This window comes from Coffea arabica, chromosome 6e (genome assembly GCF_036785885.1).
Source record: "Coffea arabica cultivar ET-39 chromosome 6e, Coffea Arabica ET-39 HiFi, whole genome shotgun sequence".
Classification (NCBI taxonomy): domain Eukaryota; kingdom Viridiplantae; phylum Streptophyta; class Magnoliopsida; order Gentianales; family Rubiaceae; genus Coffea; species Coffea arabica.
In genome coordinates this window covers 17,275,363-17,299,623 of record NC_092321.1, presented here as the reverse complement: position 1 = coordinate 17,299,623, position 24,261 = coordinate 17,275,363, and the positions used below count along the sequence as shown (strand labels likewise).

General features: G+C 35.3%; 2 protein-coding genes across 7 annotated transcripts; both read left to right on the top strand.

Annotated features, from left to right (window-relative positions):
- The first annotated feature begins 2,182 nt into the window (after positions 1-2,182).
- On the top strand, positions 2,183-9,517 carry LOC113695031 (glycosyltransferase-like At2g41451). The gene is made up of 11 exons (XM_027213988.2): positions 2,183-2,680; positions 4,371-4,520; positions 4,641-4,693; positions 5,399-5,507; positions 5,606-5,740; positions 5,872-5,916; positions 6,822-7,009; positions 7,831-7,972; positions 8,577-8,623; positions 8,756-8,843; positions 8,930-9,517. The coding sequence occupies exons 1-11, from the start codon at positions 2,330-2,332 to the stop codon at positions 9,197-9,199; spliced, it is 1,578 nt and encodes a 525-aa protein (XP_027069789.1). The 5' UTR covers positions 2,183-2,329; the 3' UTR covers positions 9,200-9,517.
- A 1,940-nt stretch (positions 9,518-11,457) lies between these two features.
- On the top strand, positions 11,458-21,093 carry LOC113697391 (DNA-(apurinic or apyrimidinic site) endonuclease, chloroplastic). 6 transcript variants are annotated; one of them, XM_072055504.1, is made up of 12 exons: positions 11,458-11,561; positions 11,824-11,971; positions 12,650-12,745; positions 13,893-13,972; positions 14,132-14,368; positions 14,474-14,790; positions 16,353-16,463; positions 16,771-16,908; positions 16,995-17,042; positions 18,414-18,494; positions 19,193-19,352; positions 20,470-21,093. In XM_072055504.1, the coding sequence occupies exons 2-12, from the start codon at positions 11,898-11,900 to the stop codon at positions 20,589-20,591; spliced, it is 1,464 nt and encodes a 487-aa protein (XP_071911605.1). In that variant the 5' UTR covers positions 11,458-11,561; positions 11,824-11,897; the 3' UTR covers positions 20,592-21,093. The 6 variants fall into 6 exon arrangements, with proteins under 6 accessions (XP_071911605.1, XP_027072788.2, XP_071911603.1 ...); XM_027216987.2 differs by having other exon boundaries at positions 12,645-12,745; XM_072055502.1 differs by having other exon boundaries at positions 11,557-11,692.
- Positions 21,094-24,261: the final 3,168 nt, after the last annotated feature.

Genomic DNA, 24,261 nt, shown 5'->3' with positions numbered 1-24,261 from the left:
ATCTTAAAATTAATGCTCGTATTAAGCGTTCAAGTTTTTTTTTTTGTGCAACATCTTTTTGCAGTGGAAGAAGTTTTTTTTCTTTTCAAAGGAACTTGTTGTATCAATTTCATTGAGATAGGATTTCGTTGTCATCTTTATTTTTGTATTATTCCATTTCTATAATTTGGAAAAGTAAGAAAAAGAGTAATTTTGGAAATTAAATATAATAGGTTAAAATGGTCTTTTTAATGGAATTACTAATCAAAAGCTACCAAGTGAGTGACAAAAGAAGCCTAAATATTTTTAAAAACCAATCGGGAACTAATACCAATTTTTGGGGTAGCGATGGATTGGGTGGTACGGGAGAAGCGAGTGTAAATGATAGGTTCCGAATTCAAAACCTTTCACTTATACTAAAAAAATTAAATACTTCATTTGAATTACATACTTCATTTGATTCACTTAGTTGTGTGCCTACTTTAATTAGGTCTGCAGACCCTTTCATTTTCATGGTGCAAGACTTTTTGATTTTTCCATTTACATCCCCACACTGAATGTTACTTATAATTGTTCAAACATTTCACATGTAGAGCATTTTATTAAAATGAATTGATCCACTCTTGCTGACAATTCAAAAGAATTAAGGCACCATTTGGATTGAACGAAAGCTAGGGAAAGGAAAGGAAAGGACAAGGATTGCTAGAGAAAAATAGTTTCCATAATTCCATTCGCTGTGTTGGGATTAAATATCGAAGGAAAAGAAAAGGAGATACTTTCATTTTCCTTTCATTTCCACCCATTTTTGAACGAAAACCATAACTCAACAACAATAATTAGATTTTTTTTCCCATCTAGGGATGGCAATGGGGGCGGGTGCCTGCGAGGGGCTAGTGGGGGGGGGGGGATTGGGGCTGGGGGTGGGGCGGGGGCGGGGGGAACACCCGCTTTAAAAAAATAAATATATAAAATATATTTATGTATATAATTATATATAATATATAATTTAATTAATTACAAACTTATGATAATGATATTATTAGTTATATGTATTATATGATGTCTATTAGTATATATAATATAATTGATATTATTAATTATACTAATAATTATATATGTGTACTAATACAAATTATTAATTGGTTATACTAAATTTACTAATACATTTATACTAAATCCCTAATTACACTTAATACAATAACATTTTTTTCTTAAAAAAAGCATAAGCACAATAATGAATTAGTGATTGTATTTGTGCCAAAAGTGAAAACTTGACTATTTTAGTTATATTTATTTCATCATGTTGGATTGTATTCAAATAATTTTTGTTTGATTGTTTTTATAAGTTTCAATTGTAAAATTATAATGAATAATAATTTGATTATATGTTGATATTTTAGTACTTAATTATTTGTTAAATTTTAACCATAATAAAATTATATAACAAATTTTTATTAGCCCCGCAGGGACACTAGCGGGAGAAGCGGGGCGGGGCGGGGACGGGACGGGGGGAGCGGGGGACGGGGGCGGGGGCGGGGGGAGTTTGTAGGCAGCGGGGCGGGGAATAGGGGAGGGGTCCCCCGCCCCATTGCCATCCAGCCCCAACCCCGCCCCATTGCCATCCCTAATTCCATCACTATTCTTTCCTTTCCATGCTAACCTCTACGTATCAGAGGGAGATTCCCTCGTACCATTCTCACCTCTCTATTTTTCACATGACATTCTATTTTTTTTTCTCACATGATCTCTCTATTTTTTTTTCCACATGAGATTCATTAAAATACTTCTTAAACAACTTTTAGATATTCGTTTCTTTTCTCAAAGCAAAAAATTAAAAAACATCGGATAATAGGTATCTTATCTTGAAAAGATTTTAATCCAGCAGGAGAATTCATTTCTACTCTAGGAAAAATTTTAAAAACACCAGGATAAAGTTGAACAACAAAAAGGAGAAAACAAGAAAAAAAAATGGAGTTTCTATTAGTAGAAAATTTTAAAAAACAATAAGACCAAAGTTGAATGACAAAAAGATGAAAAAAAAAATAAAGAAAGAAGAGTTGCAACAAGAAATAGTAGTAATTACCGAAACGACACAACGGGTCTTTTTTCAGTTGTTTTCGTTCTGGTTTCTATCTGCTTCAAAGTTCAGTTTCAACTCGTTTCTCCATCTCATCTCCTTTCTCTCACACACCACACACACCAACTCTCTCTGTTTCTCTCTTTCTCAAACCTCTGATATAACTTATGACTATAAAGACATGTACAAAGCATTCAATAGCTCTTAATGAAAATAAAAATAAGCCAATAGGAAAAGTTTTCACTTTTGTATAGTTTTTTTCTTTGAATTTCAATGGCGGGTCTTCATGCAACGCTAAGACCCGCTTCTTCTTCGTCGTCTGTATCCTCAACATCGTCACATTCCCGCCTTTTACTATTTCTCTCAGTCCTCTTAATCTCTCTCGCCACCTTTGCTTTTATTATTCAATGGCGTGGCGGGTTACCCGACCCGATTACCCGATGGCCTCACGAAAATGACCCTCTTGGGTTCCTGGCCATGGACCTTGCTGGACCCGGTCGATCCTCGTCCTCCTCTGATGCATGTGCTGATGTTCTTGGCCAAAGAGGCGTGGCATCGTTCACATATTATAGGAACTGGAATTTCAGTTTTGGACCCGGATCCGGATCCAAAAAGGGGCCTAAGGTTCGTAAAAAATTCTCTCGTCAAGAGTGGTTTTTGTTTTCCTTTCTTAAATGCGTTTAATGCTAAGAGCTTTTCATTTTTTTTTTGGGGTGGACTTCGTATTATTCTGGGAGTTTTTTTTGTGTGTGTGTAATTCGTAATTATGTATGAAAATGAATTATTTACGTGCATGTGTTTGCATGCAGATGCTGAACACGAAGTAAGAAACATTGATGAATAAGTTATTAAGTATCTTTCATCCTTTTCCGTTCAAATTTAGGAGGAATTTTTTTTTTGTTTCTGTTATTTTGTCTTTATGTACTTTGTAGAATAAAACAATTCATTCCTGGATAAAACTGTTTTCTTTCGCTCTACATGGTCCAAGTTTGTTGAGAAATTACATATTTGTCTTCGATGGAATAACTCTGTGGTTCTATACATGCTTTATTGCTCTTGAATTTTGGGAAATCAAGAATCGTAGGTAATTGTTTGATGCTTGATGCCTAAAGGAGGACAAAAAAGTTTAAGGTTTGGGTCCAAGATCATTTTTTTTTATGCTGAGAAGAACTGATAAAGAATTATGGAAAAAGTTCCTTTGGTTTGTGAAGGTTTTGAGGGCAAAGTTCGAGAAAAAGATACTGCTCATAAGCATTTCTTTTTTACATATCAATATAATTATGGAATCTACATGCCTTTTTAAAGGGTCTTCTAGATGTTATTCTGTCTTAATAAGTTGGAAAGGCAATATTTATGTGAAAGTTCTTGCAGCTAGTCTTATACGTTTCATTCGCCATGAATTTCTCAGCTTACAAAGAAATCAAATAAAGAGTTTGATATACAGTCTTTTCCGTTTCCTTTTACTTTTTGGTTTTGAGCTCAAACCGAAATGTAGTTCATTAGATCCTACACTATTTGATCCGGTCCAGTAGATTTGTAGTATTAAGTAGAAAGAATGCGTCCATTTGGTCAACAAATTTTGCTGGTGGAATACTGTGAAAATGGGAACTTAATTAAGGACAAAGGGTGAGTTAACAAGTGAAATTATTCTGTTGTTCCATGATTGCAACAAAACTGATACAGATGTGCTAGCACGAAAGAGAAGCAAATTTTAAAATGAAAATATACCTAAGCATGTTGAGTGTACGGTTGTTGTGCAAATCATGAAAATCATGTCAGTCATTTGAGTAGCTGAAGCGAGAATTTCAAGATCCAAAGAGCAATAGTAAATATAGTTACAACATCGGCCATATCTCCAAGAGGTTAAAAGAAGAGAAAAGTATTGAAGACAGTGCAGCAATGTTAAGGAGATTAAAACAGGTGCACTAGTTTGTACAAATAACAAAATCAGAGGATTGATCCAGGGAATAACTAAGGAAGGAAGCATAAGTACTTATAGATTAGAGTGGGAGAAACGCAATTAGATTTTTCCAGTTGATTTGGTATAAGTTCTTTAGGATATTCATTCCTAATAAAGGCATTATGCCTCCTTTGAAATCTTTTTCTGTTTTTTAAGTTTGTTACGTTTTGCCTCCTTGAAGGAGCACAAGAGTATGTATTAAGTTTCCTCTTTTGTTTTTTGTTTTTTTTTTCCAGATTGCACATTTAACTTTTTGCAAGGACTCTTTGCTCTCTGTGTAGCTCACAGCTGTTTATTGCCTCATAGGACTTGGATCAATAAGCACTTATTGATGGAACGTTGTTTTTATGTTAGATATGTATCACAACAAGCACTTCTGCTGGCTTAGAGCAGACACTGCCATGGATATATTATCATAAGGTTTTAGGGATAACAAACTTTTTCATGTTTGTGGAGAGGAAAGCTGCATCCAAAAATGTATCAAAAGTTTTAGAGTCCATTCCAGTGAGTATCAAGACCTAACCTTTTATCGATCTTAAAATTCCATTTGGCTTAGACTGATATTGGGTTTCATTTGAAATTTTAAGTAGTTTTTTGCTGAAATACAGTGGTACGATTTTCCAGGGAGTAAAAGTTATATATAGGACAAGAGAACTAGAAGAAGAACAAGCTAAAAGGTCAGTCTTTCTGCCCGCTGATCATGTTTCCATAACTTGCCTGCTATTGTTGACCCAGTGGTTGCCATTCAGTGCTCTGCTCACATCATTTACTTGCAGATAAATGATTCAAGTTAGTAAATATCTGGTTGTCATTTTGTCTCATTAAGATTTTTCACAAGTTCATAGTTTCACATTAAATTTCTTCACAGCTTGAAGTTTATGTTGTTGTTTTGAATGCTAGACAACCTGACACATTGAGATCTTTTATGGTTATTCCCTTGTCAATGTAATGGAATCAGAAATTGGATTCTCTGTCATGACATAGTCAAGGTACAGTAACTCATGAATTGAATTGGAATTGCAAGGAAGCACCTCTCTAGTTTTCTAGACTCATTGTTCAGTGCACAATTTAAAGGCAATAAGTTGGCTGAACAGCTATTGGGCAATGAAGTTGCTTGGAGAAGCAAGGATAAGTTAAAAGAGTAATACAATGTGGCCATGATGGTGCAATATTCTTGAATCTTCGCCCCTCCTCCCTTAATTTAGTAATTTTAGTTCTCCTGTTTCATGTCCTGAACTACTGTCCTTTAAATTTGATGAATTTTCATTCTCTGAGATTTAGTTTTATAGTTGATTCTACATGAGCAAAGTTCTCTTCTTTTTCCTTCAAGACCTCTACAAGCGATTGCTGCAATTTTGTTGATCTGAATTTTGATGCTGCAGCCGTATATGGAATGAATCTTGGCTGGCAAACTTCTTCTATAAGCCATGCAATTATGAGTTATTTGTAAAGCAAACGCTTAACATGGAAATGGCTATCGTCATGGCAAGAGTATGACTTTTCATTTAACTAAATTAATAATAGCAGCTTTAGTTGTTGTTCTGCGTCCTTCTGTCTTTGTTGCCTCATCGTATTGGTAACTTGCTCAGGAAGCTGGTATGGATTGGATTATACATCTTGATACTGATGAGTTGATATATCCTGCCGGCACCAGCCATTACTCTGTTCAACAGCTGCTGTCAGAAGTACCTGAAGATGTAGATATGGTAGTTTTTCCTAATTATGTAAGTGAGCTTCTTTCAATTGTGGATTTTTCTGGTCTTTAAAAGTTGCTAGAATAGCATAGGAATTGAATGATAGTCTCTTTTATCATTAAGGTTATACTTAAACAAAATACAATGCTCTTTTTCTTCAGGAGAGTAGCATTGAACGGGATGATATAAAGGAGCCCTTCAGTGAAGTAAGATTTCTTCATCTCTTGCCCTTAAGTTCACTTGTGGATTTGGCAATTGCACTTTCAGAATATCCTAATGATGCAGTTTCAGCAACAAATTCCTTTGTTTCAAGTCAGAATTTCTGTGTCACAACAAACACAAACAAAAATGGAGCACGCCTTACAATTCTAATCATTCTGCATTTAGTTCTAGAGATTCTCGTGCCCAGAAGTTATGACCTTAGTTCAAATGCTTCTGTTCAGTCTTATGACTGTTATTTTGGTTAAAGGATATATACCTTGATAAATCCTTAGTGTTTCAATCTTATAAATAGGTGATGATGATGGAAATCTTATAAAGATCGGTATCTTTTCAAACTATTGGGATGCCTTTTCATTTTCTATATTGCTAGAAAATTGCAGGCCTCAGATATTCTTTCTGAGCTGAATCCCCAGGTTCAAGGAAAAGGACGTAAAAAATGGTTATTATCATCCTCTTGTATGAAGTAGAAGTAGTAACTTCATATAGTAAAGGAAAACAATAAGCTTATGTCTTGTTTACTTGGCAGCTGTTGCTGAATCTGCAACTTCTGAGACAAAAATGAGAGAAGTAATAGTAAAATGTCTAGACATTATGTCGAAGAGAAAGACTTGCTCTCTTACATGATGATTCACACACACACTATGACCAAAAGACAAACCAGGACAAACTCATACCAACCATAATCATCAAGGCTAGATGATGGAAACTTTATTTTATATAGATAGAAATTGCTTAGGTATCCTACAAATCTCTGTATCATTCATGTAAAACCTTGTTTTTCTTTTACCAACAGGTAAGTTCTCTCTATGTATCTTTTCAAATTAATTATGGTCATTCTCCAGATTCTTGTATTTAAGCCTTTTATCTCTCTGTCAACAACTTAATATAGGTCTCAATGTTCAAGAAGAATTTTGATCATCTCAACAAAGAAACTTACTTTGGGAGTTACAAGGCAGCAACTCGTGGTAACCCAAATTACTTTATGACTTATGGAAATGGGAAATCAGCTGCTCGTATTGAGGAGAATCTTCGCCCCAATGGAGCTCACAGATGGCATAACTACATGAAGGAACCCAAGTAGATTCCATTTTATGATATGAACTGAAATTAAACATCCATTTTTTTAGCTAAATTCCTTCATATCTGCTGCAAAATGGACCTATATCACTGCCTCTTCTCACATAAATAGAGATGATTGTTTCATGTTGTGCTTGAAACATACAAATTTGGGTCCATTTTGGCTGATTTTTTCCTATACATTCTATTTCACAGCTGTTATAAATTGCATCATAAATCTTATACATGCTATTGCTTCAGAACACAGTTGAAAATTGTTTCCAGTGGGCTTATTATCTTGAAATTCTTTTCCTTCACACTCTTTTAATACAACTGCCAAAAACATAGTACCAACCATCCACATTTTGGGGGAAGAGAGAGAGAGAGAGAGAAGGCTTCTCATATGAAATTGTAAAAATTGCCTAATAGGTGAATATCTAATTAAGTGCAAAGAAAAATGACAATGAGGTTGTGGGAGTGTAGGTGGAGTGTTGACACTGCCATATTTGGTACAGTTTGTCTTCTTATAGTGCTTTTTGCTTCTTATTCAGTGGATGTTTAGATTATAGACAGATCAGTTCTTTTTAGAAACTTAAACATTTAACTAGAGCTTGGGGTTGTTTTCTAGAACAAAAACGGTTTATACAAAATGGCCAGCGCAAGGGAACTGATGTGCTAGTCAGAAGAATTGTATATTCAACTGTTCAGTTTTTCTATTCCTGTCAAGAAAAAAGAAAAAGTAGCAGAAGATGTGAATTTCCTTGTCCATTTTCTGTTTCAATGCCCCAAATGAAAAATCAGAGTTCTTTTATGATGTAACAAAATTTGTTTTCAAAATACAGAGAAATAAAATTTGAGGAGGCTGCTGTTCTACACTATACATACTCCAAGTTTTCGGATTTGACTTCAAGACGTGATCGTTGTGGTTGTAAGCCTACACAGGAAGATGTCAAGCGATGCTTCATGCTGGATTTTGACAGAAATGTAAGTTTCAAGCTAAACTATAGTATTTATCTTGGAAGTTGGAACTGCGTGTGGTTAGAGTTTTAAGTTCACTCTACCTTGTCTCTCCCTCTTTGTGTCTGTGTGCTTGCACACCCCCATGTGCTGGATATTTACGGTAAGTTTATTGCAATGCATAGTTTTCACTTGGGCATTTTGTACTCAATTTACGTATAGATTCTGTTTTATGCATTCATTGATGATACCGTCTTTAGGAGGATTCTGAACAATGAAGTCCTGTTGAGTTTATTTAATTTGCTGTAATGTCTTTGTCCTTGATCGAGCTTCAACTCTAACATGCTGGTAGTGTTCTATATATACCATTTCCTCCTGCTTCTTTCTCATCAGTTACTCCATTTCTTGTTCTGGTCAGGTTAAACACAGTATGATACACTCACTGATGGGATAAAGTCTGATTCACAGAACATATATTAACATGCTAAACTGAAATAGGCTGCAGACTATAATTCTGTTCAATTAAACCTGCATAGAGTTATATTTCAACTCGGGGAACCAATAACCTATTTTAACTGAAATATTACAAGTTACTTTGCTGATTTTCTGTTACAATTATGCCAATCTACAGGCCTTCATAATTGCCTCAACTGCATCAGAAGCAGAAATGCATCAGTGGTAATATTTCACTTTAGAGACTGAAATATCATATCATTTTTCTATTTAAATTCTCTTTTTTCTCTCGTGGCTGGCGTATGCTGATGCTTTAAACATAATATCTCTATCTGAAGAACTACATATTCTCTCCAGGTACCATGAACGCGTCATATGGACTGATACAGCACTAAAACAAAAACTTCTGAAATTGGGCATCTTGACTCGCATTTATGCTCCTATGGTACGTACGTTGATAGTTCTAATCAATTGCAATCGTTTTCCCACACTAGATTTACCGATCCATTCTTATCTACTTCCCTGCTATAGGTGATCATACAAGGCTTGCGGGAATCTGGCATTTTTACAAATGTTATCGTGTCAGCTTGGTCAGAAGATACAAAAGAAAAGAGTTTGTCCTCTACTAAGAGTAATAACTCTTCTGGAAACATTGGGACAAAAGGAATCTCTTCCAGGAAGTTTGGCTACAAAGAGTCTCAAGCTACAATACGAAAGGTCTTGAACTTTGCAGGAAATGGATCATATGCTATTCCCCCACAATCACCCCCTAGTATGGATGATATGCACCTTCATACGTAAAATTCTTCATGAACTCTGTCATCATAAAAGTATCACCCAAAATGTCATAAAATGTTCTGTAACATCTGAGTTGATTATAGGCTCAGAGAGGGGGGAGAGGGGAGTGAGCTTCTTATTGACCTGTTCCACGGGAACCCTTTAGCATCCTGTTCAAGAGGATTCTCCCAGTGATCTAAACGACTGCTTATGTATTGATAAAACTCAAGGTTATATCCTCTAAGCGATGTTTTAGCAAGTTTCTAGCTGCAGTTTCTTGTAAATCTTGTAGTATACTTTGGATTCATCTTTTATGCAGTGAGAGAATGCTGGATTCTTTTATGTAGCATACTCAAACAAGACGAGTCCAGTAATTTATCACTGAGACCCTGGTACTGCAAGTTATGTCTTACTTGTGCAAGTATCCAGAATTTGTGGGATACAAGACTTGGATCAATGGACCTTCATACAGGAATAGGAACTTTTATCTCTAATCACTCAAGTACATGTTAACCTAGCATTTTAAAAATGTAGTAATACATGTGTAATTATTTGTTGTTTATCTAACTTTTGGAAATGAATTAGTATAGGTCCCCAAGTACATGTGTGTCCATATTTTCATCTAATTGATAACTGTCCCATTGTCCAACTTATTAAGGGCTTTTATAGGGGAAAAATAGGAGAAATAGAAATTATGAGGATATTTTCAAATTAGCAAAACACCAGAGAATTTGATTAAAGAAAATTTTAGCTTAGCAACTCTAACATGGCTCAAAAGCTAACCATTCTGAGAAGTTAAAAGAGAACTTTTGACAAACAAAATAAGATAAGTTAAAAGAGAAGGGCGATCAAACAATGTGTATGATTAGATGTTTGCATATGCAAGCTTTCCTACATTCAATTGAGACATGACTTGAGAAATAGGTAACTTCAAAAGCTATAGTACTTCTGGGGGATTAATTAACCTTAACCATACCGTCATAATTACGTTTATCTAACAGTTTTATGGTGATGTGAGAAAAAAAATTATAATGTTAAAAATTAATGTAAGAAACATGCTGAACACTTCTTTGGAAGGAATGATTTGGAGGGAAAGAAAGAATTCAAGAGAGAAGTTGTAATACTTCTATCCAGTGTTGCAAATAAGCTAAGCTCAGCAAGGCTACTCACTTGTGAACTTACTTGGTCAAAGGTCGAGCTTGATCTTACATTGACCAAGTTTGAATAGGTTGAAGAGTTCTATCTCGAAACTAATATGTGAGGTTAAAAAACTTGTCAAACATAATCGAGTTTATGTATGTATGCATGTATGTATGTATAAATCTTTTATATTTGTTAGTATGAAATGTCTATATCAAATCTATTTTAGTTAAACTCAATTGAACTTAATTGAATTAGATTCGATCGAGTTCCAGCAAGGTAAAATGAAATTGAATTCAAATTCGATGAGCTCGAACTCTAATAGTGTACTACTTAAATTCGACTCAAATCAATTACACCCATACTTCTATAATTGGAGGATTAAGTAGGAACGGAAAGAAAATAATTGGATAGTTTGGAAATCCATCTGTACTTTATACAAAACTTTTCCTTCCAAAACTTTGGAGAAACTACCCATCTCTCCTTTTAATTAGGATTGCAAATGAAGTGAGTTGTTCACGAGCAGTTCGAACCAAAGCTCAACTTGAGTTTGGTCAACATCGAGTTCGAATTGACCAAATCGAACTCAAGTTCAAAGATACTTAGTTTGTTAGCTCACGAGCGGGATCGATTATATATATATATATATATTTTAATAGTAAAATTACATATATTTCTAATATTTTATTATTTGTTAAAAAATTATTATTTTATTTTTTTAAAAAAATAAAATAATTATTTTTATTTTTTTAAACTTAAACTCAAGTTCAAACTCAACTCGAATTTGAATCGAGGTCAATCTCGAGCTATCACATTGAGAGTTCGTTGAGTTCGAATTTGATAAAATTAAATCGAGCTCGACCCGAATAGGACAAGATTCGATTTGACTCGTTTGCAGCCCTACTTTAGCATACCATCCATACATTCTTTTCTAAAGGTTAGGTTCATTAAACTTAAAAGAGATGCATATAGAGTAAGTTAACATGTAATTTTTTTTGTTGCCTTTCCTCTTGTACTCCAAAATAGAATTAATACCTTTACTTTTTTCTTTTCTAAACTCCAAAACCAAATATGCATCTTTTCTCTCATAACTTATTGTTTCCCTTCTTTCTATTCACTCCTAAACTCCCAAACTAGCCCCAGGGAATTTATTGTGATTAACCATTCTCCCAACTTTTTTCTTTTTTTTTTTTAAAAAAGAAAGTCCGAACGTGGCCTTGTTTTTCTTGGAACTCTCCAAAGGCTGGTGAGTGAGTGGTCTCTGCCTCTCTGCAGTAACTTTATTAAGCACTCCTTCCAAAATCCCCGCCCCATTTCGATGATACAAGCTGCTCTCAAATTAGGATTCCAAAATTTCCGAGGTTTCACTTTCACTAGGTATATTTCATAGAGCACAAAATGCTGAAACTAGCATGCCTGCACTCAAAAGTTTTCATTTTTCTGTGAATTTTTGCAAGAACTATAGTGAAATTTGTTGAGTTTGTTTTTGTAACTGTTAATTTTGATAGTTTTGCAGTGAGTGCAAGGAATAGTAAATTTGTGGGCTTGGCTTCTTTGAGATTGTCAGCAATGGGGTCTAAAAATGCACGTCATTCTAAATCCTCAGCATCATCATCCTCGCCTTTATCATCACCTGCAGCCAAATTGGGTGAACCTGTAAGCTTTTCTTAATTAAGAGTTCTAAATTTCATCTTTTTTTTTTTTTCCGTTTTCCCTTATATTGCTCTCTGGGCTTTATTAAACATGACTCTTCGAACCAAGAAAGGAAATGGGAAAAAAATAGACTTTTACATATGTAAATGTAAACGTGTGTTACCCTTGTGTATCTGCATTTGAGTACTATTTTTGCAAGAAACTCTTGGAGCTGCACTTTTTCAGATACTTTGTGGGCTAAGAATTTTAGTTTATTAGAATACTGTTTAACGTAGAAAAATGGTAAATGTAAGCTGCACATTTGCTGAAAAATCTATTCTAGGCGTTCTGCATTGCACCGGCAAACTCAGTCATATATATATGCTGTCCCCTTAAGAGCCCCTCTTCACCATTGGCTATCTCTCTCAAATGAAATGTCTTTTTTCCCTATTAAGTCTTAGCATAGATTAATCTATGTTTGCAATCTGATAAGAATCGATCGTAACATGTAAATTTGTGCGTGATGATGAAATATGAAAGTTTTAGCATTTTGATTGCAGAATGTGTTTTACATGATTCAGGTAGTATCCTTGCATAGTAATATACCTATTTCCACTGAACTTCATTCAATGCATCTTATCTTCGAGTAATTTATCATAGTTCAAGCTTTTTTTTTTTCCTCTCATTTTTGATGTAGGAAAGTTCTCCTAAGGGTGGCATAAGTCTAGATGAGATTCTTGAAATTGATTTGGATAAAGTAGAGAAAATGACAGTCCAGCAACTCCGAGTTAAACTAAGGTATGTTAGTCTTTGCTTTTCTTTTTTTGTATGGTGTCTGGATGTTTTGGAATTTCCTGTATTTTCTATCCTGTTGTTCATTAAGAGCGGAAAAGGGCAGAGCTTTTGTTGCAGATAGTATTAGTTTGAGTTTTGTTGCATCAAATTAGCATCATAGGAATTATAGTCGACAGCCAGTGGTTTACCCTCTCTACTATGCATTTAGCCATTTTATATCATCATAGAAGGTGAAGTTATTAGTTATAAGTAGCTATCACCTTGAATACTTTGAAAGTTGAAGAGTTTTCTCAGAGAAGCCAATTTGGAAAATTTACTATTACCACTTTAGTACAATTAACTCTGTAGCATTGGTAATCTTTTGTTATGTTTGATGATTGAAGGAAAGATTTGATCAAACTGGAAGAGGAAAGGGCGGTTCTTGGGCAGTGGAAAATAGTATCAATTTATTTCTAATGGAACAGATAAATGAGCGCCCATCTTTCTTTCCTTGTCTTCATTTCCTTCAATATTATATTGCGGTGGTCATTGTTTTGCTCAGCCGATGAGCGCTGATGCTTTCCTATTACTTGTTTGTGTATGGGACTATGGGAGTGCTTGTCAATAGAGAGAACTCAATCAGAAATTAGCAGAACAGAGTTGGTCTCATTCTGAATTTTGGGTTCTCATTTGATTTGGGCATTAGATTTCTAGATCTGTTGTAGTAAGTTTGGTTTAATCTCATTAGAGTGTATGTGAGGAAAAATGAGAGCTAGATTTGTTATTTCTATGCAGCCCATGGAGTTTTTCTTTGCCATTGGCTAGGGAATTTTGAAGAAATTTTGAATCTGCATTTTTTAAAACTCCCTGCACTCTATGTTTTATATGAGTGGAAAACCAGACTAATGTCCACATGCCTATCCAGTTATTTGTTTCTGTTCGCCTTTTAATGTGTACAATGGCCACAACCTGGTAAGTGCTCAGCTGATTTGGAGCTGCATTTCAGAAGATTGGGGAATAGGACCAATTTTGAGTTGAAAGCTTGCAATATTTATGGGTTGTGTCCAGTTAATTTCTAAATGCATAACAGGAGGTTTTACATGCATTGCACTGGCAATAATTGATTTAGATTTATGGCTTAAGTGGGTTCTTATGGTTATCGGATCTGCAGGAGTGTTGGAATTCCAGCCAAAGGTTCCAAGAATGAACTTGTCTCTGCCTGGAAGGAGTTCGTTAAAAGCAAAACAGATGGTATTCCCCATCCATGGAAACTATGCTTCATGAATATAGAGCTTTTTCCATCAGAAAATTGGAATTTCTTTTTAAATCTGATTGTTGCCTTTTCCACATTTTTCAACCTTTGCATTTCTGTACTGATTTCTAATGCTTAAGATTTCCCTGTTGCTTCAGGCACAGGTTATTTGGAGCTAGATGATCATGAATCTTCTCGAAAGAAGTCCAATGAAAGCAATTCTCAAAAAGCTGGAAGTTTGCCTTGCAGAGAACATGTTATGACTAGAAGCTCTGGAACTAAACGAACTAAGAGAAAGGTAGAAGAAAGCCTTATCGGCCATAACAAAGTTGAAATCAACAGAATGGGATCGAGTGCACAAGATGAGCAATCTATTGAGTATCATGAGCCAATAGGTGCTTCTATTGGGCCTTTCTTTTTCTTTTCCTGTCTCATTAAAGTTGTGTCTATTTTGGCATTATTTTAAACTAATCAAAGTGAATAACGATCTATGCTTACAGCTAAGAGATCAATTACGAAAAAGAGAAAGGTCTCATCAGAAGTCATCAGTATGAGTTCTGAAGCATCCAATTCTGTTCATTCCTCTGGAGAACCTTGGACAATTCTCACTCATAAGAAGCCCCAAAAAGGGTGGGTTGCATACAATCCCAAAATCATGCGGCCTCCTCCTCTTGCTGGTGACATTAAGCATGTTAAGCTAATGTCCTGGAATGTAAACGGTTTGAGAGCTCTATTAAAGTTGGAGAGCTTGTCTGCACTGCAACTGGCTAGAAGAGAAGATTTTGATGTTCTGTGCTTGCAAGAGACAAAACTTCAGGCAAGTTTTTAACAACTTGATTTTAGTCAATGAGCTCATTGATTAGGTGCTTCTTTTAGGCTATTGTTCAATTAACTGATTATATTTCTTTCAAAATGTATTGCCTTCTCCATGGATATGTTGAGGACTGTACCTTATCCTGGATGCTGATATAATAAACCTGATAAATGCCTTTTATTTGGGCCATTCTTTAACTGTTTCAGTTCACCATGAAAGCCCCCAAATGGTTGTTCTCACAATGGGATAACTGCCCTTACTGACTAAAGTGAGGCATGATTGTGAGTTCATACGGAAGTAAAATTTGAGAGATTGAAGAATAACCTAATTTTTAGTTGAACAGAGTTTAAACTTGTTTACAGCATAACTCATAAAGAAAATCATCACTTAGATATTGCAGAGTGGAATGGAACGGTTAGGCCCCGTTCCCAAAAAAATAGAAGTATGAGATTTCCCATTTTTCCCCCTCCTACTGTGGATTTGTTTATACTTTTTATTCAGCTTAACGTAAGTTATATCAAATGCTGTCAGCCTTTGCCGACAGAACTTGGATAACATCCGTATTTGGACTGAATTGCTGAAAATTAATTCAGCATGTCCTGGCTGCCAATATATTTCATAGACTGTGCAAGTTTCAACTTGAATTTGACTATAAATAGATGGAGTAGAGGTTCAAACTCTCCAAAACATCCATATGCAAAAAGCTTCAGTTCAGTTTGGGTCTTTCCCTTTTGTCTATTTTAGCTTCTCTGGTGTCTTGTAGTATCTTTCTTTTTTATATATGTGGGGCTTTAGAAAATTTCTCCTAATCTTTGTAATCTTCTTTGTAGTTCATACTAGTAAAATTTGCTCTCATCGCTCATGGACTTTGGACTAATTGTCAGAATCACGTAAATCTTGTTATTTCTCTGTTTTATAAATTTTTTTTCTACTGTTTATTATAGTCTTCATTATTATTTTGCACATTATAACAAATTTCTGATGGGTTACAGCAGGATCCTCTCTTCGCCTGGCAAGTGACCAACTAGGGGAAGAAATAGAGAACAAAAACATCTCGATAATTGAAATGCAGAGAGCCATGGATAGAATTCACATAAAGCACTTTAGTATTAGAAAGCCCTCTGACTTCTCTTGTCCAAATTTTGCAAATAAAGCAATGCCTATAAAGTTGGTTCATTCTATGGAAAGATCTGTTAAATCAATGATTTCCATTTTCCAGTGCTTTTCTTCAAGCTCATCTAGCCTGTCAGGATTCTTAAAATCTAAATGTTCAAGTTTATAGGTAATTCTTAAAATGAAATACTTTTTCCTTGGTAGTAGTAGTCATTATAACTGTCCCCAAAACTGATTATCTTGTCATGTTACATTACTCTAACTAGTAGGATGACTTTTTTGTTTCAATCAAGCAAATTTTGTGTTTTAATAAGCTTTGAAAATTACTCATCGGATGAATACTGTATTACAATTTTATATCATCATATATGAAGCCTTGTGTAATTTATGCCAACTAACTGCCTTCTGTTTGCCGTTAATAGTTAATTGCTGTCTAATCTCTTGAAAAATAGGAGAAAGATGTTGAGGCAATCAGGAATACTCTCCTTGAAGATTATGACCATAGCTTTTGGACGTGTAGCGTCTCGAAACTTGGGTATTCTGGGACTGCAATCATTTCACGGGTATGCCTTTTTCTTCTTTTCCTTTCCTTCTGTCATGGTCATTAAAAGCCTGATGTTGTGAGACCCAGTCTCTCATTTTATAAACATTATGGTTATGATCCTTTAACCCTGAGGGACTACTATATTGGAATTTAATTGATTGTGGATTGGAGCTATATGATCCTTTTGTGCACAGCAATGTGACAATAGCTTGTATCTTTCTTCTCAGTTTTGAATGAATTGGTTTTGGTTCATGATACTGGCAAAGATGGTAAATGCCCTGCTAACTTGTCATTTTTCTGTTACCATTTCTCCTGTTCATTCACAGATGAAACCACTTTCTGTCAGATATGGTCTGGGCATCTCAGATCACGACACTGAAGGACGCCTTGTGACAGCAGAATTTGACAACTTCTATTTGTTGAGTGGATACGTGCCTAATTCTGGTGATGGTCTGAAGCGACTGGTAAATAATTCTTGAATGTTTAGTGATCTTATCTCAGAAACCTAGCTTCTCAAATGGAACTTTGGTTGACTATAGTTTCTTTTTAGTCATACAGAATAACCGAGTGGGATCCGTGTCTTGGTAACTACTTGAAAGTAAGTATGTCTCTTCTTTATTGTGCATTGAAGCTTTCCCATTTCTTTCCTCATTATCTATAGTGTTTTCTTCCAAACAAATTGATACATAACCAATTGCATTTGAAATAACACCTTTGGTCCATAGAGGTTGAAATAACACCTTTACATATGATAGCACCCCTATTACTTCATCCCTGCTCTAAACCACTTAGCCTGCAACCCTGGAAGAGAAAGGGGAATTATATATGACATTTAGGAGATGATTCACAAATTAAATTTTTACACGAATGAACTGATAGTCTGGTAATTGGTCATCTTTCTTACTGTTATTGCACAGTTACCACTGTGCTGACGCATATTGCAATGTGCTCTTAATTTGAAGGTTTTTGGTGCTTCTTCTCTCTCTTCTCTTGTCAGAATGGTCCCTTTCCTTGGCATTTTTTGATTCTAATGTGTTGTGCTAGTTTTAGTTTATTTTGAAAGAGATGAATAGCAGAAGTGATGTAGGACAAGATAGGTGTGATCTTGCCTACTAGCGGCAGCAGAAGAATGAAAGTATTTTCAAGCTGTGAATGGTAATAAGGGGAAAAATATGGGAGAAGAAGGGATTAATGGAAATGTTTAGGAAGAAGAACGCAATAGCTGGAAAACAAACGACTTAATTCTTTATTTGATTAATCCCTGCGTAAGAAGACCTAGAAAGAAGAGTCTGAAAGATAGATTTCTAGTCTGAATAGAATTCCTGCTTTCTATCTTAATTCATAAGCAAAATACTTCTGGTACTCTCATGTAACTGCTATGACTTCAATTAGTTTCTTATATACACTAAATTACCTAAATAAGACTCACTAGCACAATTCCAAGATATTTCCTGCAAATAAATGTAAGAATAAAATAGCCTTGAGAACTAAAATTCTGGAAAGTACTGAAGCTGAGGAATTAAATACTAGAATGACACTTAATTGGGATATTCCAATTCCTAAATAGGCTTCTAATAGTCAAGGGATGCCTAACTGAAGCTGGAGAAAAATTATGAAATCATTATTTTTGTATTTTCTTGAGCTCTTTGTTGACTAAGTCAGGTTTTAATCTTCAGGATAATCATGGTACTTCATAGTGATAATTATACCTTTTTCTGGATTTTAATATGTCGAGGAATTTTGTATATAATTTTGAATTATTTGTTTTTATGAGTTAGTACTTATTTGAGGTATTTCTATGTTCTTCCTTAATTTGGTACATGTAATTCTAGAAGAGGCATCAAGTGTGATGAACTTTTACATCTTGTTGAGTTGTGGCACGACTTATAAATCAGCTTGAGTACATGCTACTGTGCTGCTGAATTTTCCTCAGTACTTAATGGTTCTGTCTTGTGTATATACTTTGCAGGAACTAGAAAAATATAAGCCTGTCATATTGACTGGTGATTTGAATTGTGCTCATCAAGAGATTGACATTCATGATCCTGCTGTGAGTACTACAGTTTTTAAGAAGTGTATATTGTTGTCCATTTGTCCCCTAGTTTGAGACCAAGAAAATAGCAGATTAACACAGTCATGTGATCAGAATTCATCTGTGTCTACATATAGTCAATTTAGTTTCAGTCTTGCTAATAAGTAATGATAGCAAGAAAAAATAATCCTTGATGAGGGCAAATTCTAAATCTTCTATAACTGCATATGACACCTATTTGAGATACATGATATCAACAGATTGGAGCCTTTTTTTTTTAAAGAAAGGAATTCAGAATAAAAGTTTTACATATGTTGATGCAGAGCAAGGAATTTCAATGCAGTATGCTTAATGCCTGACAGAAATTTCAAGTCCATATGGATGAGTTCCTGACTAGCTCCAACCCCACCCCCTCCCCCCTCCCCCCCAAATTCCTTTCTTTTTTTTTTCTTTTCTTGGACGCATGTTATGCCGGGTATGAAGGATTGAGAAGCACTGTAGTATCACGCATAAAGATTACCTATATAACAGTTCATAATGAGATAATGAACTATGCAATCATTCTTTTGAACATTCAACTTGAAGTGGACCGAATTTTCTTGCCTTTGGCATTTTAGTTGTTCTTTTTCCTCCATCTGTGGCAAAAGGGTAGAAAGGAGAGAAATTTTAGTATAGTTAGTATGCTGATAATCGCTTTTTGTTGCATTCCTGTATAGGGAAATAAAAGAAGTGCTGGGTTCACAGTTGAAGAAAGACAATCATTTGAGACAAACTTCTTAAATAAGGGCTTTGTGGATACCTTCAGGACGCAGCATCCTGGTGTTGTTGGCTATACTTATTGGGGGTATAGACATGGTGGACGGAAGGCTAATAAAGGTGTGTTGTGCAATAGTTTTTTCGGGTCCTTTTGTTGTTTATAAATTTGATTGTGAATATCCAAATAAGGCATCTCTGGACGTGTCATTTTCCTTCTGGGGTGAAGTTGATGTCAATAACAAAATCAAGGACATGCTATGCATGATCACTTCAAATATAGAAGGTTGCTAGGATTTACATTTCGTACCATGTGATGCTTTCACTTGTTCTCTGTTTGAAAACTTGTATTATTTCAACCCTCGCATATTGTAAATGCATCATGAGCTGTTTATTTGGTTGCAGAATACAATTATTAGAGAGTGTAAAGAACAAATGTGTTCCAAAATGCTTAGTTTTTTATATGTCTGTATTGCATACCTGCCTGCCAGCTATTTTTTTCTGCACACAGGATACCAAGTCCCTCTCCCTGATCTAAGTAAGCTCTAGCAAGGACTTGGATTGGGTGTTTCATGACTGAGCTATTCACAAAGCATAATCTTCCGTGCTTGGTTTATTCACAGCCTCTCATCTCTCTGCTTCCCACTTTCTGAATTATATAGGCTAAATTTGAACCTTTTGCTTTGTCGCTCTTTTCTGATTATAATGGTATGGATTATTATGTACTAGGACATTAAACAGGTGATATAACTAGATTTTCATCACCATTTGTGCACCTAATTCACTCCTGTTATCTCTTTTTTTTTTTAACATATGTGCAGCAGTACAGCACATATATAGACTCATCTAAAAGTCAAATAGAATAGATTATGTATCGTAATCATAGTTAAACTTTTCCGCAATTCTCAAACTCCAACATGATCCTGTTTGGCCCTAATATGCTAGCAGTTTTGTTATCTGATGTGGCATGTCATTCCTGCTCATTTTAGAATCACTATTCCAAAGTCAGGGCACTATGGTTATTTGTTCGGGATAGTTGGTGATATCATCATCCACTTATTTGAGTTAGCCATCATCACTCTGCCGGTTAAAATCTGGGTTATGTTCCTTAACCATCTCAGCCAAGGCATGGTTGCTCTTTTGTTGTTTTTTGACTTGTTGCTTGAAGGAGCTTCTTGCATCATTTGTGCTGGATGCAAGTCCCTGGTTTTCTTTGAACTAAGCTTTTTAGAACATTCAGGATGGCGGCTGGATTACTTCCTTGTCTCAGACTGTATCGCAGACAAGGTTCACGACTCGTACATTCTCCCAGATGTTGCAGGCAGTGATCACTGTCCAATTGGTCTCATTCTTAAGCTCTAGGCCTAGCACTGTCCTTGGCCAATCCCTACCAGCGTTCATAATCAGTACATACATGGTGGTTAAAATGCAGCATCAAGAGCGAAGTGGCAGGAAATTCTTGAAGCAGAATGAAGTGCTTTTGTGAACAAGTGAATATGCTGTAGCTGGTACTTGAAAGAGTGCTCGATGATTTGCACAACAATTTGAAGAACCTAGGAGGATTTCAAGTTGGGGTCCATGGTTTTAATTTCACTCAATATTTTGCTCAATCATGCTAGCCGAATGATGACTGTCTGACTGACTCTGTAACCTGGCGCAAATATGTATAGTATTTCCAGGGTTTTCTTAGTCTTATTGCCTTTTGATGTGACCACACACTGCCTTAATCCTTCTCAGGATGTTAACATATACTAAGTTTTTGTGCTAGAAATAGCAGCTGTCACCAAGCCTGTTACTACTTTGTCAGACTTTTGGTTATAACCAATAACAGGTTGGCTTCCAGCTTAAGAGGAAGCATTCTCAAGGGTCAATGCCTTTTGACAATCTCAACTCCTTAACCCAAGCAAGCTGCCTATCCTATGTGTAGAGAATTTTGCGATTCTTTTCAAACTGATTTTCATGCATTTGTTTTTAGTAGCTCTGAGCAGAATTAAAACATCTTATTCCTTCAAAAGAAGTTAATATCATTCAATAATTTCTGTTTTTGCAAGTGCTCAAATACAAAGGTCAGGCATAAAAAGATAAATAAATTTTATCAAGAATCAACTTGCAAAGTTTGAACCATTTGAAGGCAAGTGTAATTGCTCAAGCCGTTCCCTGGAGTGGTATCATTTGATGTCAGATTGCAGGTTCCCTGCAATGGAACTAATGGTGCAGCAACAATGGTAAGGTTCTGTGTCTTGCATTTCATTTAAATTAGGAGATAAGGTTTTCATGTCCCTCCATGGCTATAGATCATCTACTCTTTTACACGATTTATTAAACACTAATTAAATAAAAAAAATTGCTCTAGATGAAAAAAAAATTGTTGAAGCAACAATGTTGAGAGATTCCACTCCTTGTCATACCATCTCATGACAGCAAGTTTCCAAGATATCTTGATAAAAAAAAAATAAGAAAAACATTAATATTTACTCGTTTTAATTAGGATTTGAGGAAGACATTTGTACTTGTTCTTTTCTTGTTACAAGCTTTTTTTTGTTCTTTTAAACCTCTCATCTCCAAGATTCGAATCCTAAATTTGACAGTAAAGAGAACTTTAAAAGCGTTCCCCAGATCACTAGGTCAACTCCAGTGGTTTCTTGTTGCAAGCTTGTTCAGAGGAAAAAAGAATAAAGATATTCTCACAACATGAGCTGACATTATATTCTGAATTTATTTTTCCTTCTCTCGTATGGCATGCTTATGTTCAAGAAAATCCAAAATAAAAAACAATCCTTATTTTTCACCGTCTCTTCATCCTATGGCTTGCACTTCTATGTTATATGTTAATAATTAAATATACATTTTAATATATAAGATAAATTAATTCTTGTAAATTGATTTATCTTATATAAATGATGCTTGCAGTAATTTTTTTCTAAACATAGATACAATTATCTTCAGACTTTTTCTCTTTTCCTTTTTTTATTCCTTTATTTTTTTTTGGATTTTCTAATTACAATGTGTAGCTAGAATGTCTTGAAAATAAATTTGTGTTTGCAATTTTGATTAGAATTATATTTTTCCCCATAAATTGTGCAACGGATCTTCTATCCCATTCTTTATGACAATTTCTGTCCCTTTTTTTTTTTGTCATGTTGCTATTTCTCCTTCATAAACATCATATTTTAATTTTTTTTTTTTTCTTCTTAAGATCCAATAACTATTAACTGGAATATCCTAGATATTGCCACGGAGGCAATTGAGAGAATTCCTGGTCCTGGTATTACCTGGATGATCAGAAGTACGACAAAAATTTCAGACAGCTAGGTTGTTCTAATTAATTCCTCTAATCGATAATCAGAGTGTAAAAGCAAGCACTTTTTCTATTTCCGAATCAAGAAGTTAAAATGGATTTGGTTCTCCCAAGTACTGAAACAGATTGCACCATGTAACACAGACTGTTCAAAAGTAGGCTAGTTTGGACTTTTCTGTTCCCTTCACCCCAACTAGCACGGATTACTTTACCACTGTCTCATAAGAGTTTACACTCATTAATGGAACATAAAAATGGAATTTGCAATTGTCACATCTGCTAGGTGCAGGTGTGCAATTAGTCCACTGTATCTTGCAAGCATTACTTATGCAGTAAAGAGAGGCTGCTTTTGTAATCTGCACACAAAGGATGAGCAAAGAAGGGTAATTGGGGATAGAATACAACATCTATGCAGGTGTTAGTCAAATTGGTAATGCCTAAAATCTACCATTATCATTATAAAATGAGATAGAATAGATTGCTCTGCCTCTTCTGATCTCCAATTTTCTTTTCTCAATAGCCTTCTTCAAGGTATAAAGGATGATCATATGTATTACTCTTATGTTCTTCGTAGTTTAATCAAACACTTTGGGTCATGTATAGCAGAACACTAAACAGCTGAATGGCAGCTTGTGACAATAGCTGAAATTAGTACTTAATTTCAAGACAATTCTTAGGTTTTTCGTAGCTTTCAGGAACCTGAGATACACCAAATAACCTACCTTCTATGCATAGCTCTACTGAGATGTCAATGCCTGGACAATTTTTGGTATTCTACCACTCTTTCATGAAACAAGAAAATGCCTTCATCTTGAACGGATGACTGTGTTTAAGTGAAAACTGAACTCTCAAGTACGCATAAACCCCTTCAATTTACTCGTCAGTGAAAAACTAGCATAAACTCAAGCTCTGAATTCATCAACGTACAAAACAAGAATTCATAAACTCAAGATATGTACAAAACTAAATAGCTATATGAACTCTTACATTAGTAATACAAAACAAGAAATCAAAGCTGCAACTCAAGGTCGAATTCAATATATCAAGTTATGAACAAAAGTTAACAATTTGAAAAACTTGATGATATCTCCAGTGCAAGTTAACTTGATGTGCAAAAATACTAGGATTCGATGATCTCTCCTTCTTCTACTTCCCCACGACTCAAATATGCGTTTTCATCATCATCCGCTGCCCTGAATTCCTCCTTCAAGTGCAAGCCAAGCTGCTCTAAAGGGTGCAAAACTTTGCCATTCTTTAAACCTCTCAATACCATCACTGCTGGTCCGTTGCATCCATGGATAATGTAAGAGGGAGCACACTGACTTAGTTGCTCAAGTTCCTTCACAATCATGAGATTGTCTTCCAAATCAACAGTGCTTTCTATCATCTGTATCGCAACGCGGGCTGCTTCTCTTTCCCTCTGCCTCAATTCAGCTTCTTTCTTCTTCAATGGCTCGGCTGATCTTAGCACCTCTTCCTCTTTGCCCTGTTTTATTATCGGTCTCTCCTTTTCTTGATCGACGTTAAATTTTGCAGCTTTTGCTACGGAAATAATTTCGGCGAAGCGGGGTGTTAACCTTGCAGCACATAACGCCGTCTTCAAAACATATTCGTCGGCAAGATTAGCTTCACTCGTACAGCAGCTTTGATCAGCGGTGGTAATCGTCACAATACCCTTTTCCTGCTGCTGCTTAGGCTTAAAAGTACCTGCGCCAATCCTGTTCTTGCTGCATC